The sequence below is a fragment of the Sminthopsis crassicaudata genome, chromosome 6 (genome assembly GCF_048593235.1).
Source record: "Sminthopsis crassicaudata isolate SCR6 chromosome 6, ASM4859323v1, whole genome shotgun sequence".
Lineage (NCBI taxonomy): Eukaryota > Metazoa > Chordata > Mammalia > Dasyuromorphia > Dasyuridae > Sminthopsis > Sminthopsis crassicaudata.
In genome coordinates, this window is record NC_133622.1 from 107,404,918 (window position 1) to 107,417,386 (window position 12,469).

The 12,469-nt window shown below is 34.8% G+C and overlaps 1 protein-coding gene across 2 annotated transcripts in view; it reads left to right on the forward strand.

Annotated features, from left to right (window-relative positions):
• The window catches only part of CYP4V2 (cytochrome P450 family 4 subfamily V member 2), a 32,340-nt gene extending 20,138 nt beyond the window's left edge, over positions 1-12,202 (forward strand). For both annotated transcript variants that reach the window (XM_074276443.1, XM_074276444.1), the window contains 6 exons: positions 4,551-4,677; positions 6,730-6,909; positions 8,390-8,492; positions 9,315-9,449; positions 10,174-10,353; positions 11,899-12,202. In XM_074276443.1, coding sequence (XP_074132544.1) covers positions 4,551-4,677; positions 6,730-6,909; positions 8,390-8,492; positions 9,315-9,449; positions 10,174-10,353; positions 11,899-12,059 — 886 coding nt within the window. In that variant the 3' untranslated portion in view covers positions 12,060-12,202. The remainder of the gene's footprint in view (positions 1-4,550; positions 4,678-6,729; positions 6,910-8,389; positions 8,493-9,314; positions 9,450-10,173; positions 10,354-11,898) is intronic.
• Positions 12,203-12,469: the final 267 nt, after the last annotated feature.

Sequence of the window (12,469 nt, forward strand, 5' to 3'; positions counted from 1 at the left end):
TTTACAATTTTTTGCCCTTAGAAGAGAACTGCTACAAATATTTTTGTAAATATAGGTCTTCCCTCCCCCACTTTTTAAAAAAATCTTTTTTGCTATTTGTGCCTAGTAGTGGTATTGTTAGGAAAAAGGATATTCATGATTTTGTAGTCCTTTGGGCATAGATCATATCTTTTGAACATTTATCAATTGGGAGTGGATTATCTCTTTTAAAATAAATAAATTTATATGTAGATCCTTAGATTGATCAGTCAATTACAGGTCTATTATTTTACTCTTGACCTTGTTTCAGGATTATATACAAAATATTGGCTGTTCTATCAGCCACAACCATAAAATAAGATCTCTTTGAAAGGCACATACATACATTCATATGCAATACATATACACAAATAATCATATGTAATTAATGTATAAAAACATTTACTGTGAAAATTAGTTTTATATTTATTTCCATTTAGGCAAAGATGTGTTACTTATTTCTATCAGATTAATAGATTTAGAAGTTTTCTCATCTGTACTCAGATCAAGAATCAAATGAATTTTTGTTGATAATAATAAGAGCAGTAACACCCAATGGAATGGACATAAAGTGAAACGAATTTTAATACATAGTTTGAGAATTGTAAAATGGACAGACAACAGCAGGTCAAGATAGGATTTGAAAATTATTCTAATAGTAACCCATATAATATTAAGAAGTCCAAAACCCTTTATCTTATTCTTTCCTTTTGAACTACTTTTTCCTTTTGAATTTCTTCTTTCATAACTGTAACTAATAGGGAAATAAAATTTTTTTTACATGATAGCATATGTATAAACAATATCCCTTCAGAAGAGGGGAGAGAAGGGAAGGAGGGAGAAAAAATTGGAAGTCAAAAGCTTATAAAATTAATATTAAAATTTTCTTGACATGTAACTGGGGAAAAATAAAATATGATTTAACAGTAATAATAAAACTTTTAAATTTAATAATCAAAACCATCTATTTTACATTTTGTAATGTTCTCTATATCTTGTTTGGTCATGAATTCTTCCCTTTTCCATAGATCTGACAGACTATTTCTTATTTTTCTAATTTGCTTATGGTGTCACCTTTATGTCTAAATAATTCACCCATTTTGACCTTATCTTGATATAGTGTGCAAGATGGTTTATACCTAGTTTATGCCCTATTGCTTTCTATTTTTCTTAGCAATGTTTGTCAGACAGTGATACTTCTCTTTTATGGGAGAGTTCATCCTGTTCACTTTCACAGTTAGGATTACTACCTGTATATTTTCCTCTATCCTATTTTTCCTCTTATTTGTCTTCTTTTTTCTTTTACACTTTCCCTACATAAGAGTGTTTTGCTTCTGTTTACTGTTTATTGGTATGCTCTCTCTTCTGTCAGTCGTTCCCCCCCCCCCACTTTTACTTCCTACTTTCCTGTTGGATAAGATCTATTTCTATATTCAATTGATTGCATACATTATTCCTTCCTTGAGATAGTAATAATAATGAGAGTAAGATTCAAGCAATGCCCATTGCTCACCCTCTCATTTTTTCTCTCCATTATAATGGATTTTTTTTACCTCTTCATGTGAAATTCTTTACTTCCTCTCCCTTCCTTTTGCACCCAAGTGTCCTCCTCTCCTCAGCCCTTAATTATTTTTTAGATCATTCCCTCAAATTTATTTTTTACCCATACCCTCTGATTGTGTGTATTCATTCTAGCTGTGCTATTAGTGGTATAATCTTTAAGAATTATAAATATCTTCTTCCCATATAGGCATGCAAAGAGTTCAGCTCCATTGAACCCTTTTTGTTTTCTTTTTTTACTTTTTTACTCTTTTTAGGATTATCTTGGATCTTGATATTTTTTATTCAATTCTTGTCTTCTCAAGAAAGCTTGAAATCGTCTATTTCATTGAATATTCTGCTTAATTCACCAGATAGGTAATTCTTGTTTGCAGCCCTAGCTTCTTTGCCTTCTGGAATATCGTGTTCCATGATCTCTGATTCTTTAATAGTGCACCTGCTAAGTCCTATGTAATTTTGATTGGAGTTACCCAGGACTTGAAATGTTTCTTTTTGACTACTTGCAGTATTTTTCCTTGACTTGATAGTTCTGTAATTTGTTTATAATGTTCCTTGGAGTTTTTATTTTGGGAGAATGGTGAATTCTTTGAATGCCTATTTTGTCCTCTGGTTTCAGGATATCAGGGGAGTTTTATTAGATAATTTCTTGAAAAATGCTGTCCAAGCAAAATAACTGTATGGACATGTATACATATATTGCATTTAACTTATACTTTAACATATTTAACATGTATTGGTCAACCTGCCATATGGGGCAGGGGGTGGGTGGAAGGAGGGGAAAAATTGGAACAAAAGGTTTTGCAATGCTGAAAAATTACCCATGCATATATCTGGTAAATAAAAAGCAAAAAAAAAAAAAAAAAAAAAAAAAAAAAAGAAAAGAAAATTGATGTCCAGGTCTTTGTTTTGATTTTGGCCTTCTGACATTGTCTCTCCTGGATCTACTCTCCAGGTCAGTTGTTTTTTCCATGAGTATTTAACATTTTCTTCTATTTAATTTTTTTTTCTTTTGTATTCTTGAGATCTCATAGAATCATTAGTGTCCACTTGTCCAATTCTTACTTTTAAGGAGTTGTTTTCCTCAGTTAGTTTCTATACTTGCTTTACTATTTAGCTAATTATATATTTTAAGCAGTTGTTTTCATTTTCCAAGCTGGTAACTCTTTTTTTCATAATTTTGTTGCATCACTCTCATTTCTTTCTCCAATTTTTCTTCTATCCCCTATATGATTTTTAAATTATTTTAAGCTATTCCATGAGTTCTTTCTGTTCTTGAAATTATTTCCTGTTTTTTGTTTGGGTTATGTCTATAGGTGTTTTGACATTATTGTCAACTTCTTAATTTGTATCTTGATCTTCCCTCTAATCATAATCACTTTCTATGGTCTGATTATTTTTTGGCCACATTTTGCTCATCTTTTTTGGGCGTACTTCCTTTCTTTTAAATTTGAGTTCTACTCTCAGGGTAGAAGGGGCACTGTCTCAGATTTCTTGTATCAGAGCTACAGGCCCTAGCTGTCTACCTGTGCTACACTGGAACCCTTGTATTGGGTATTGCAATGAGGGCTGGTTGGTGCTACTGGAAGCCTTAAGGGTCTGGGAACATGCCTAGTGCTGAGCCAGAATCCTAGTGCTGCTGTGTGCTGAGGCCAGTGGGTTTTTTTTGTTTCTCTAGTGTACATTGAAGCACATGATAGTGTAGTCCCTGGAGGTTGCCAGTTTGCCCAGGGTTATGTTGAAGCACATGACAGTTCTCAAAGCTATGATCTGACCTTTTCCCTGGTTATGCTGAGGCATGTGAGGGGATCCTAGTGTTAACATTTGCCTGTTCTATCTCCCTGGGGCTCAGGATCTTCTGATGGTTTACTAAGGTGGGGCTTCCCTGACTTTTTAGGATGTTTCCTGACCTTGATTGGACTTTTCCTTTAGCCACGTGAGACAGACCTCTACCATTCTTTCAAGTTTCTTGGCCCAAGAGGTTGTTTCACCCCATGTTTTTGCTGGTTTCATAGTTCCAGGGTTTGTTTTGGGGCACTATTTTATAGTGATTTAGAGGTGAATATGGGAGAATTAGAGTGATTTACTGCTTTTTTTTTCCTCTTTGGCTCTCAGAAGTAAGCCATTTTTATCTTAACCCCATTGAAAAGATGAAAAGAATGAGGCAATAATAGAATGATGCTGGTTGACATTTATTTAGTGTTTGATTATTTCCAAAATCTTTTCTGTATATCTAATCCTAATAATGACCTTGTGAAACATATTTTTATTGATGCACTTCTTTTCTTTTTTATAAATAAAAACAAAAAAATTAAGTAAAATAATGTCAAAAGTAAGTCCTAATTGTCAAAGTTTTTATTATAAATAAAATGACTTCATTGATGAATTTGGCATCCAAACCATAATTGAAGTCTGAGTAGCTTCTTTCCAAGTGACTTGAACTAATGCTGACTTTAATGTAATGATGGTAATAATAATTATTATTATTATTAGATCTAGCATTTACATAGCACTATTGTATTTGAAAAACTCTTTACAATGTTATCTCATTTGATCCTCCAACAACCCTTGTAGGTAGAAATTGCTATTATTCCCATTATACAGCTGAAGAAATTTAGGTAGAAGAGGTTAAGGGACTTGCTGAAGGCCACACAATTAGTAAATATTTCAGGCTAGATTTGAACTCGTTTTCCTGATGCCAGGCCTGGTGCTTTATCCATGTTTATTCTTGTCTTCATAACTATAAATTAACAACTATAGTACCTATAGACTTTTAACCTAGTTATAATTTAGTAATTATAAGTAATTAGCCTTAAAGATATGTGTATATATATGTATACATATATGTATATGTATATGTACATATATGGAAATGTGATAATAATGCCAGACAGGCACTACTTTGAAGGATTTTTGTTGGATTTCATTGTCATCTCAATCTTAGCTCATTTATTTAAAAAAATCTTTGATTGTAGGATGACTGATATAATACTTCGCAGAATAAAGATGCCTTGGCTTTGGCTTGACCTATGGTATCTTTTGTTTAAAGAAGGATGGGAACACAGAAGAAGTCTAAAGATCCTTCATGATTTCACTGACAAAGTATGTTGCTTCTCCCCTCCCTCCCCATTCTATCCCATTTTGATAGTACTCTGAAGATGATAAAAAGTAAATAGAATAAATAGACATTTAGATTAAAATATTCTGCAGGGGTGAATATAGACAGAAGTTTTTAGAAGTAATAGAAGTTGGATTTTCTGGTTATGTTGTGCTACCTGAGAAAACATTTAAGTTCCAAAATGAAATAGCTAGTTAAAGCCTATTAAAAAAATAACAAGAGAGATAGTGACACCTTTTAAATGTAGTTTACTTTATGTAAAATGTATGGATCTGAAAAATCAGATCCATTGATTTGGATGGGGTGAGGAAAAACTGGTATATCAAATCATTTTTTAAATACCAAAGTAAAGTTATTTAAAGAAATTTAAAGAAAGTTTATTTAAAGAAATTTATTATCTAAAGTAAGCAGTTGCTATCTTGATTTATATTTTATGTAAATCTTTTTATATATTTGATTTGCTGATGGTTTCATTCATCCATTTTACTGTTGCTAGATCACTTAAGTGGATAACTGGGTAACAAATTCTATTGAAAAGCAATTTGATTGAATTGAACTTCTGTTATTTTATATCATCTTACTTACTATTATAGACATAATCATATCAAGGAAGAAAGGAAAGAAATGAATGGAGGGAAGAAAGGAAGGGAAGAAAGGGCAAAGTAAGAGAGGGAGGGAATAAGTTTTGATTAAGTGTCCATTATGTGCCAAGCACTGGGCTAAACTTGGGATACAAATACAAACAGAAAGATAGTCCCTGACCGGAATTGCTTCCTTTTAATGGACTTGATGTCTAATGGGGAAAGTCAACACACATGTGCGAGAGAGAGGGAGAAAGACAGACAGAGAGATAAGGCCAGAGATAGAGGGAGAAACAGAGAGAGAGAGAGAGAGAGAATGAGAGAAACAGAGAGAGAGAGAGAGAGAGAGAGAGAGAGAGAGAGAGAGAGAGAGAGAGAGAGAGAGAGAGAGAGAATGAGAGAAACAGAGAGAGAGAAGAGAGAGAGAGAGAGAGAGAGAGAGAGAGAGAGAGAGAGAGAGAGAGAGAGAGAGAGAGAGAAGAAAGAACGAGAGGACAAAAGTATCTGGCTTAGGTTTTGAAGTCCAGAAAATGAGGTACAGAGTTCGGATAGAATAGAAAATCCAAAAGACACTCACCATTAGGAGAAGGGGAAAAGACCTGGTGAAAAAATAATGCAGGGTTGGTAGACTGTTCTGGGACAAGATAACACCGGATGTGAGGATAGTTCCAGTATGAACCATCAACAGAAAAGACATGAAAATGAAATCTATAAAGTTAGGGCAGAAATTGGAGGAGAAAGAACTTTAAGCTTGCTTTTATTTTTATATCATCCTTATTTACAAATAGATTTTCCTTTCTGCTTCAAGACCAACCTTGTTCATTATCATTACCATGTATATGCGTAAGCATACATTAACACGTAGACAAACAAAACTATGTAATATGCTTATCCGAGTGAAAATTCTAAGATTTAAGATTTCCTCAACAATTCTGTGTGAAATATATATTATATAGTATGAGTATGTAAGATATATACTTTAGCAGATTATCCTCATTTTACAGATGAAGAAACTGAGGTAAAGAGAGTAAAATGATTTGTGGGTTGTCTTAATAGTGTCAGATCCAAGACTGAGTTTAAATTTCAAGACTTGCTTGTTTTTCACTATATCATACTTGCCTTTTAGGGAGTCATATTAACATATCCATTCTTTCTCTCTAGTAGAATAAAAATTTTCTGAGTGTAGACACTGGGGGATCCTTTTGTTTCATTCTTTGTATGCTCACTATCTGACACATGGATAGCATTCAGTAATGCATATTACGGGAATTACATATTGGGAAAAATGGTAAATGCTATGAGTCCTAAACATTTGGTTCTTTAGAAGAGTCTCTGAGAAAAAGCTATTAGATGCTCTGTTGTATCTTGGGGCCTTCTGATGTCATTTTTCTTTCTGCAGAGATCTTGCTAAAATTTAGGATGTATATAAATGAAAGCTTTCCCCCCAATTTAAAGGTTATTGAAGAACGAGTCAGAGAAAAGAAGGAAAATGAGGCACAGAAGAATGGTGACATGAAAGGAAAAAACATCAAGAGGCAGGCTTTTCTAGACCTGCTTTTAAATACAACTGAGGAAGATGGGAGCACACTAAGTCATCAGGACATTCGAGAAGAAGTTGACACTTTCATGTTTGAAGTAAGCTGTCATATCATGGGGCTTTCCAAATACCACTGAAGAGATTCTTAGCATGTGTAGTATTCTTTCAAACCCATAACCACATTTACTTACACCACTTTCTCTACTCTTTTGCTTCTTTATAAAAAATGAAATGATATGAACCTTTTATATATACATAAAAATATATAATATATAATATTTTAATATAATATATTATATAATAATATTAATATTATAATATAATATATATAAATATATATGAAAATATATATTTATATATCACAAGACATATATATATATATATATATATATATATATATATATATATATATAGAGAGAGAGAGAGAGAGAGAGAGAGAGAGAGAGAGAGAGAGAGAGAGAGATAGATAGATAGATAGATATACACACACACAAATAGGCATCTGAGTTCTGAATTCTTTGGTCAGACATTAGCTGCTGAGTAGAATATCCAGAAAGATCTTTAATTCAGTTATATAAAGACACAAAAGAGAACAGATATAGGTTGATTCAGCAGATCCAAAATGTTTCCTGTCATATGCCCAACAATCTTCCTCTTTTAGAGTGGTAAACTTTTAAAACCCAAAATGAATCATTCATCTAAAAAAGCAGAGGCAGAATTGCTTTCTTTTTTTTTTCTTAATCAAATATGTATTATTTTATCTTAGACTGATAAAGATAAATTGGTGGTGGTGGGTTTTTTTTCCCTGAAGGACTTAAAAGTTCATTCTTACGTGTAACATGGTTCCTATTTGATAGTTGAAAAGGCAGTGGAAGGAGTGTGATATTGGTGATATTCCCAAGGAAAGACTGAAAAAAACTGCTAGATAGGGGGAGAGCACAATCTCAGAGAGGAAAGATTATTTTCAGAAGTCAGTGGTGTCAGGTGTGTGATAGACAAATTAAGGAGAATAAGGACTGAGTAAAGGCCACCACATCTGACTATTGAAAGGCAATAATAACTTTAGAGAAAGAAGTTTTAATTAAATGATGTTAGAGGCTAGATTACAAAGTGTGTAAAAGGAAAGAAAATGGAGAAAGTGAATGAGATTGTTATTTTCTAAGAGCTTAACTCAGAAATAAAGGAGAAATAAAGAATAATAGCTAGAGGGCATATTAGAGCATTGAAAGATTATAAAGAAGTAGAGAATTGGGGGAGTTTGTATGCATCAGGGAAGAAGCCACTAGGGAAGGAAAGGATAAAAATTAGCGAGAGGAGATAATAGTTGGGGTGGTCTACTAGAGAAGGCAGGATAGGACAGAATCAAGACACATGGAGGAGGGGTTAGCCTTGGTGAGGAGAAATGCTACCTTTTTATTAAAAACTGTTCTAAGTCATGGTATTAGAATTATTATTGCTTTCTACATTTAATCATATTTTATTCTTTTCCTTGTTATCTGAAATAACATTATAAGAGATTTTTTTGCTTCTCCCTTATGCCCCTCATTTCTCCACCAATATTTTTATTTTTCTCCTTAGGGCCACGACACCACAGCAACAGCTATGAACTGGATTATCTACTTGCTAGGTTCCTACCCAGAAGCCCAGCGCAAAGTACACAAAGAACTGGATGAAGTCTTCGGTGTGTTAGATGTATTCATTTATTAGTTGACCTAGGAATATAAAATTGACACATATAACTGTACTTCTACTTGGGTAAATGAATACCCTACTTGGATTACATAATCATAAATTTAAAGTCATCTAGGCTACCCCCTCATTTTACAAGAGAAGAAACTAAAGAGAAGAAACAAATAGTCTGCTTCACAAGGATTCTTGAGGTAGCATGAACGATAGATCTGTTCTGACAGTTGGTCTCACAGCCCCTAATGGAGACATAATGAGAGACTAGGAACGACCTCAGATAGTGTTGACAAGAAAGCAGATGAGACTGACTTTATGGTGAAGACTTATCATCCAGCCCTTAGGTATAGTTTGTGTTTAGGCTTCAAACAATTTTCAGCCCAACATAGTGCACAAGAAGAGTAGACAGAGACAAAGATACCAAAATCCCCAGAGCTACTGTTCTCCCTTCTCTCCCTTCTTCCAACATTATCAGCCAAACAAGCACCTAAAGAATGCTAGCCTTGAGACCTTATCAGCTGCCAATAGGCAGCCTTAGGATAGAGAGAGGTTGGTGCCATCATAAAGGTGTTTTTCTTGGTTTTGGTTTTTTTCATAATTACTGCCTTTTCAAGATAACATAATAGCATCATTCTCATACAAATCTATGTTCCATAATAATACGGATTTCTAATTTAGGGTATTTTTTAAGCCATGTCTTATCCTTTTAACTGTGAATGTTCAGCTTTATTTGTTTACATTAATTTATACCTTTTGATGCTTTTCTTCATTTTCACTGAAGTTTTTTTTTTAATTGTTGTGTTGTCATTTTTTAAATCAGGAAAATCTGACCGGCCTGCTACAGTGGAAGATCTGAGAAAACTTAAATATTTGGATTGTGTCATCAAGGAAAGCCTTCGTCTCTTTCCTTCTGTTCCTTTTTTTGCTCGTACTCTCAGTTCAGATTGTATTATGGGTAAGCATTTCATATCTCTTCTGGGTAGTTTGCTCCTGTCAAACGGATTGAACCAGCCTCTAACTTGTGGGTGACCAGAGCTGAACAAGCAGACTAAACATGAGAGAGTCAGAGATCAAATAGAAGTTTAATTAATTTCAGAATAAGGAAAATACTTGCAAGCAGAAGTTCTGAGGGAAAAAGTTTAAGTTCTGGGCAGAGGCAGTGCTTTATATACATAAAAAACCACACATGGGATAGACCATGATACAATCATTCTTAGGTCCTGAGTAGCGTTTCCCATGACAGGCTTGTATGTGGACAACATAGGTGGGAACAGTCTCCAAGTTGATTGTCTCACATAGTAGGGTACAGAACCACAGTAGGGTACAGTTAACCTATTTGGGAATAATATTGTTCTATTCATTTAGCAGTTCCAAGAAAAAAAGATTGTGAGTATGTCAGGAGTATGATGAATAGCTCTCAGGCCCCTGGGAAATAGGGGAAACTATAACAACTCTAAATTATTATTAATTAATATGAAAATCATCAAGTTCTGAGTGAATACCTTCTGCCAGTCAAAGCACCACACTTTGCCTAAGGGTAAAATCATCCAGACTGCAAAGGATGGTTGTTATACCAACTCAGAGCACAGCCTGCTTGCTGGAACTTCACTCTGGAGATTAGAATGCCTTCAAAATATGATGACACTTATTGGCATATCTCTTTGGCTTTTTCCATGTAGCGGGTTACAAGGTTCCCAAAGGGACTGAAGCAGTTGTCTTACCCTATGCTCTGCACCGAGATCCAAAGCACTTTCCAGACCCTGAAGACTTCCAGCCTGAGCGATTCTTCCCTGAAAATTCTCACGGACGTCATCCTTATGCTTATGTTCCGTTCTCTGCTGGACCCAGAAACTGCATTGGTATGTACAATATCTGACATAATAAAACTTGTGAAAACATTTTTGTGCACATCACACCTTTATTTTTGTCATTTTGCCATGCTATGAATCTAAATAATAGATCTGAAATCAAATAGTAGTAGTAGTAGTAGTAGTAGTAGTAGTAGTAGTAGTAGTAGTAGTAGCAGTAGTAGCAGTAGTAGTAATAGTTGTTATAAGTAGCAGGAGGAGCAGCAGCATTTTTATAGTACTTTTGTGTGGCTGTTGTTCTGTTATTTCAGTTGTGTCCAAGTCTTTGTGACTCCATTTAAGTTTTCTTGGCAAAGAGAGTGAAGTGATTTACCATTTCCTTTTCCAGCTCATTTTATAAATGAGAAAACTGAGGTACATAGATTTAAATGACTTGTCCACAATCACATAGCTAGTAAATGTCTGGGGTAAGATTTGAACTTGGAAAGATGAGTTTTCTCGACTCCAGATGTGGCACTCTGTGTACTGCACGATGTAGCTGCAAATTGCTTTATCACTTCATTTGATAGTCACAATACTCTTGTGAGATTGGTGCTTTTGTTATCTGCATTTTTCAGATAAGGAAACTCAGGCAGGCAGGTACATTCAAAAAGTGTGCCAGGACTGAGAAATGCCTCCTGGAAGAGGTAGTGGTGAGAGTTTATTTCCCTCCTCCACAAAACTGCCAAGTTGTTATTTCCAAACATGTTCTAAAGATCCTCCTTCTCAGAAAAGTGACTCCCCGTGGCTACTGTCATAAAATACAAATTCATCAGGGTGCCAGTTATTTCCTATTACTCCCCTTTAGAGGCTTCATGTTCTATTCAAATGGGAAAAACAGTCACCTAGAACTTTAATTTGATGTCTTATCTCTTCCTTTTCTGCCTTTGCACAAGCTGTCCTGTATTAACTTTCTTACTACTATGTCTTAGAATCTGTATTGTTCTTCAGGCCTGGCTTGGATCAGCTGTTGATTCCTGTTCTACTTTACCTTTCCTGATTCCTGAAATCCCTCTCTCCCTATTCTCTTTGTACATTTATTTATTTGAATATGGTTTAGCTTCCCCTCCCTCTCACCTCAAGGACAACTAGGTGGTATAGTGTGTAATCTCTGCACCTAAAGTCAGGGAGACATGAGTTCCACTGTGCTCTCAGATGCTTACTAATTATGTGATCCTGGGCAAGTCATTTAACTTATGCCTGCCTTGATTTCCTCATCTGCAAAATAGGGATGATGATAATAGCACTTATCTCCCAAGGTTGCTGTTAGGATCAAATTAGATAATGTTTGTAAAAAGTAGTCTCTGCTACATGGTAGATACTTAATACATACTTGTTCCTTTCTTTCCTATTTAGTTTTTGTCCCTAGATCCACATTTTCTATATACACAGCAGATACTTTATAAATGATTATTGAATTGAATTAAAAGATATATAGTAAGTCAACAGGTAAGAGGAGAGAAAGAAATTTCAGACTATACCTAATATCACAGAAATCATTGAAACCTCTTTTTGTGAATAAACTTTGAAGCTGTCTTGTGTCTATTAAATTTTAAGGTCAGAAGTTTGCAATAATGGAAGAAAAGACTGTAATTTCCTCTGTGCTAAGGCGTTTTCAGATTGAATCCATTCAAAAAAGGGAAGAACTTGGCCTGGTGGGAGAAATGATTCTTAGGCCGAAGAATGGTATCTGGATTAAACTGAAGACAAGAACATAGGAGGGAGCTTCAAATTTGATCAGTTGTTTCAGCAATTCATCATCTTATGTGAAAGATATGTGGGAGGGGGAGGGAGGGAGGAAGGGAAGGAGGGAAAGAGAAAGGGAGACAAGAAGGGAGAGAGAGAGAGAGAGAGAGAGAGAGAGAGAGAGAGAGAGAGAGAAAGGAAGGAGGAAGGTATGGGAGAAGAGAGGCAGGGAGGGATGGAGGGAGGGAGAGAGGGAAAGGGAGAAAGAGATAGGCCCTCCAGTAGAGGACTCATTTTAAATGCATTATCTAATATTTTTAGTGGCTTTAGAATTAGAGCTATGATAATAGAGTTTGTGTATATCAACTATCAATACAAAAGTTGGTAGTGATCAAGTCCTTGAAATGTTTACCTCAGGTAGCCACTGATGTCAATCTCAGGG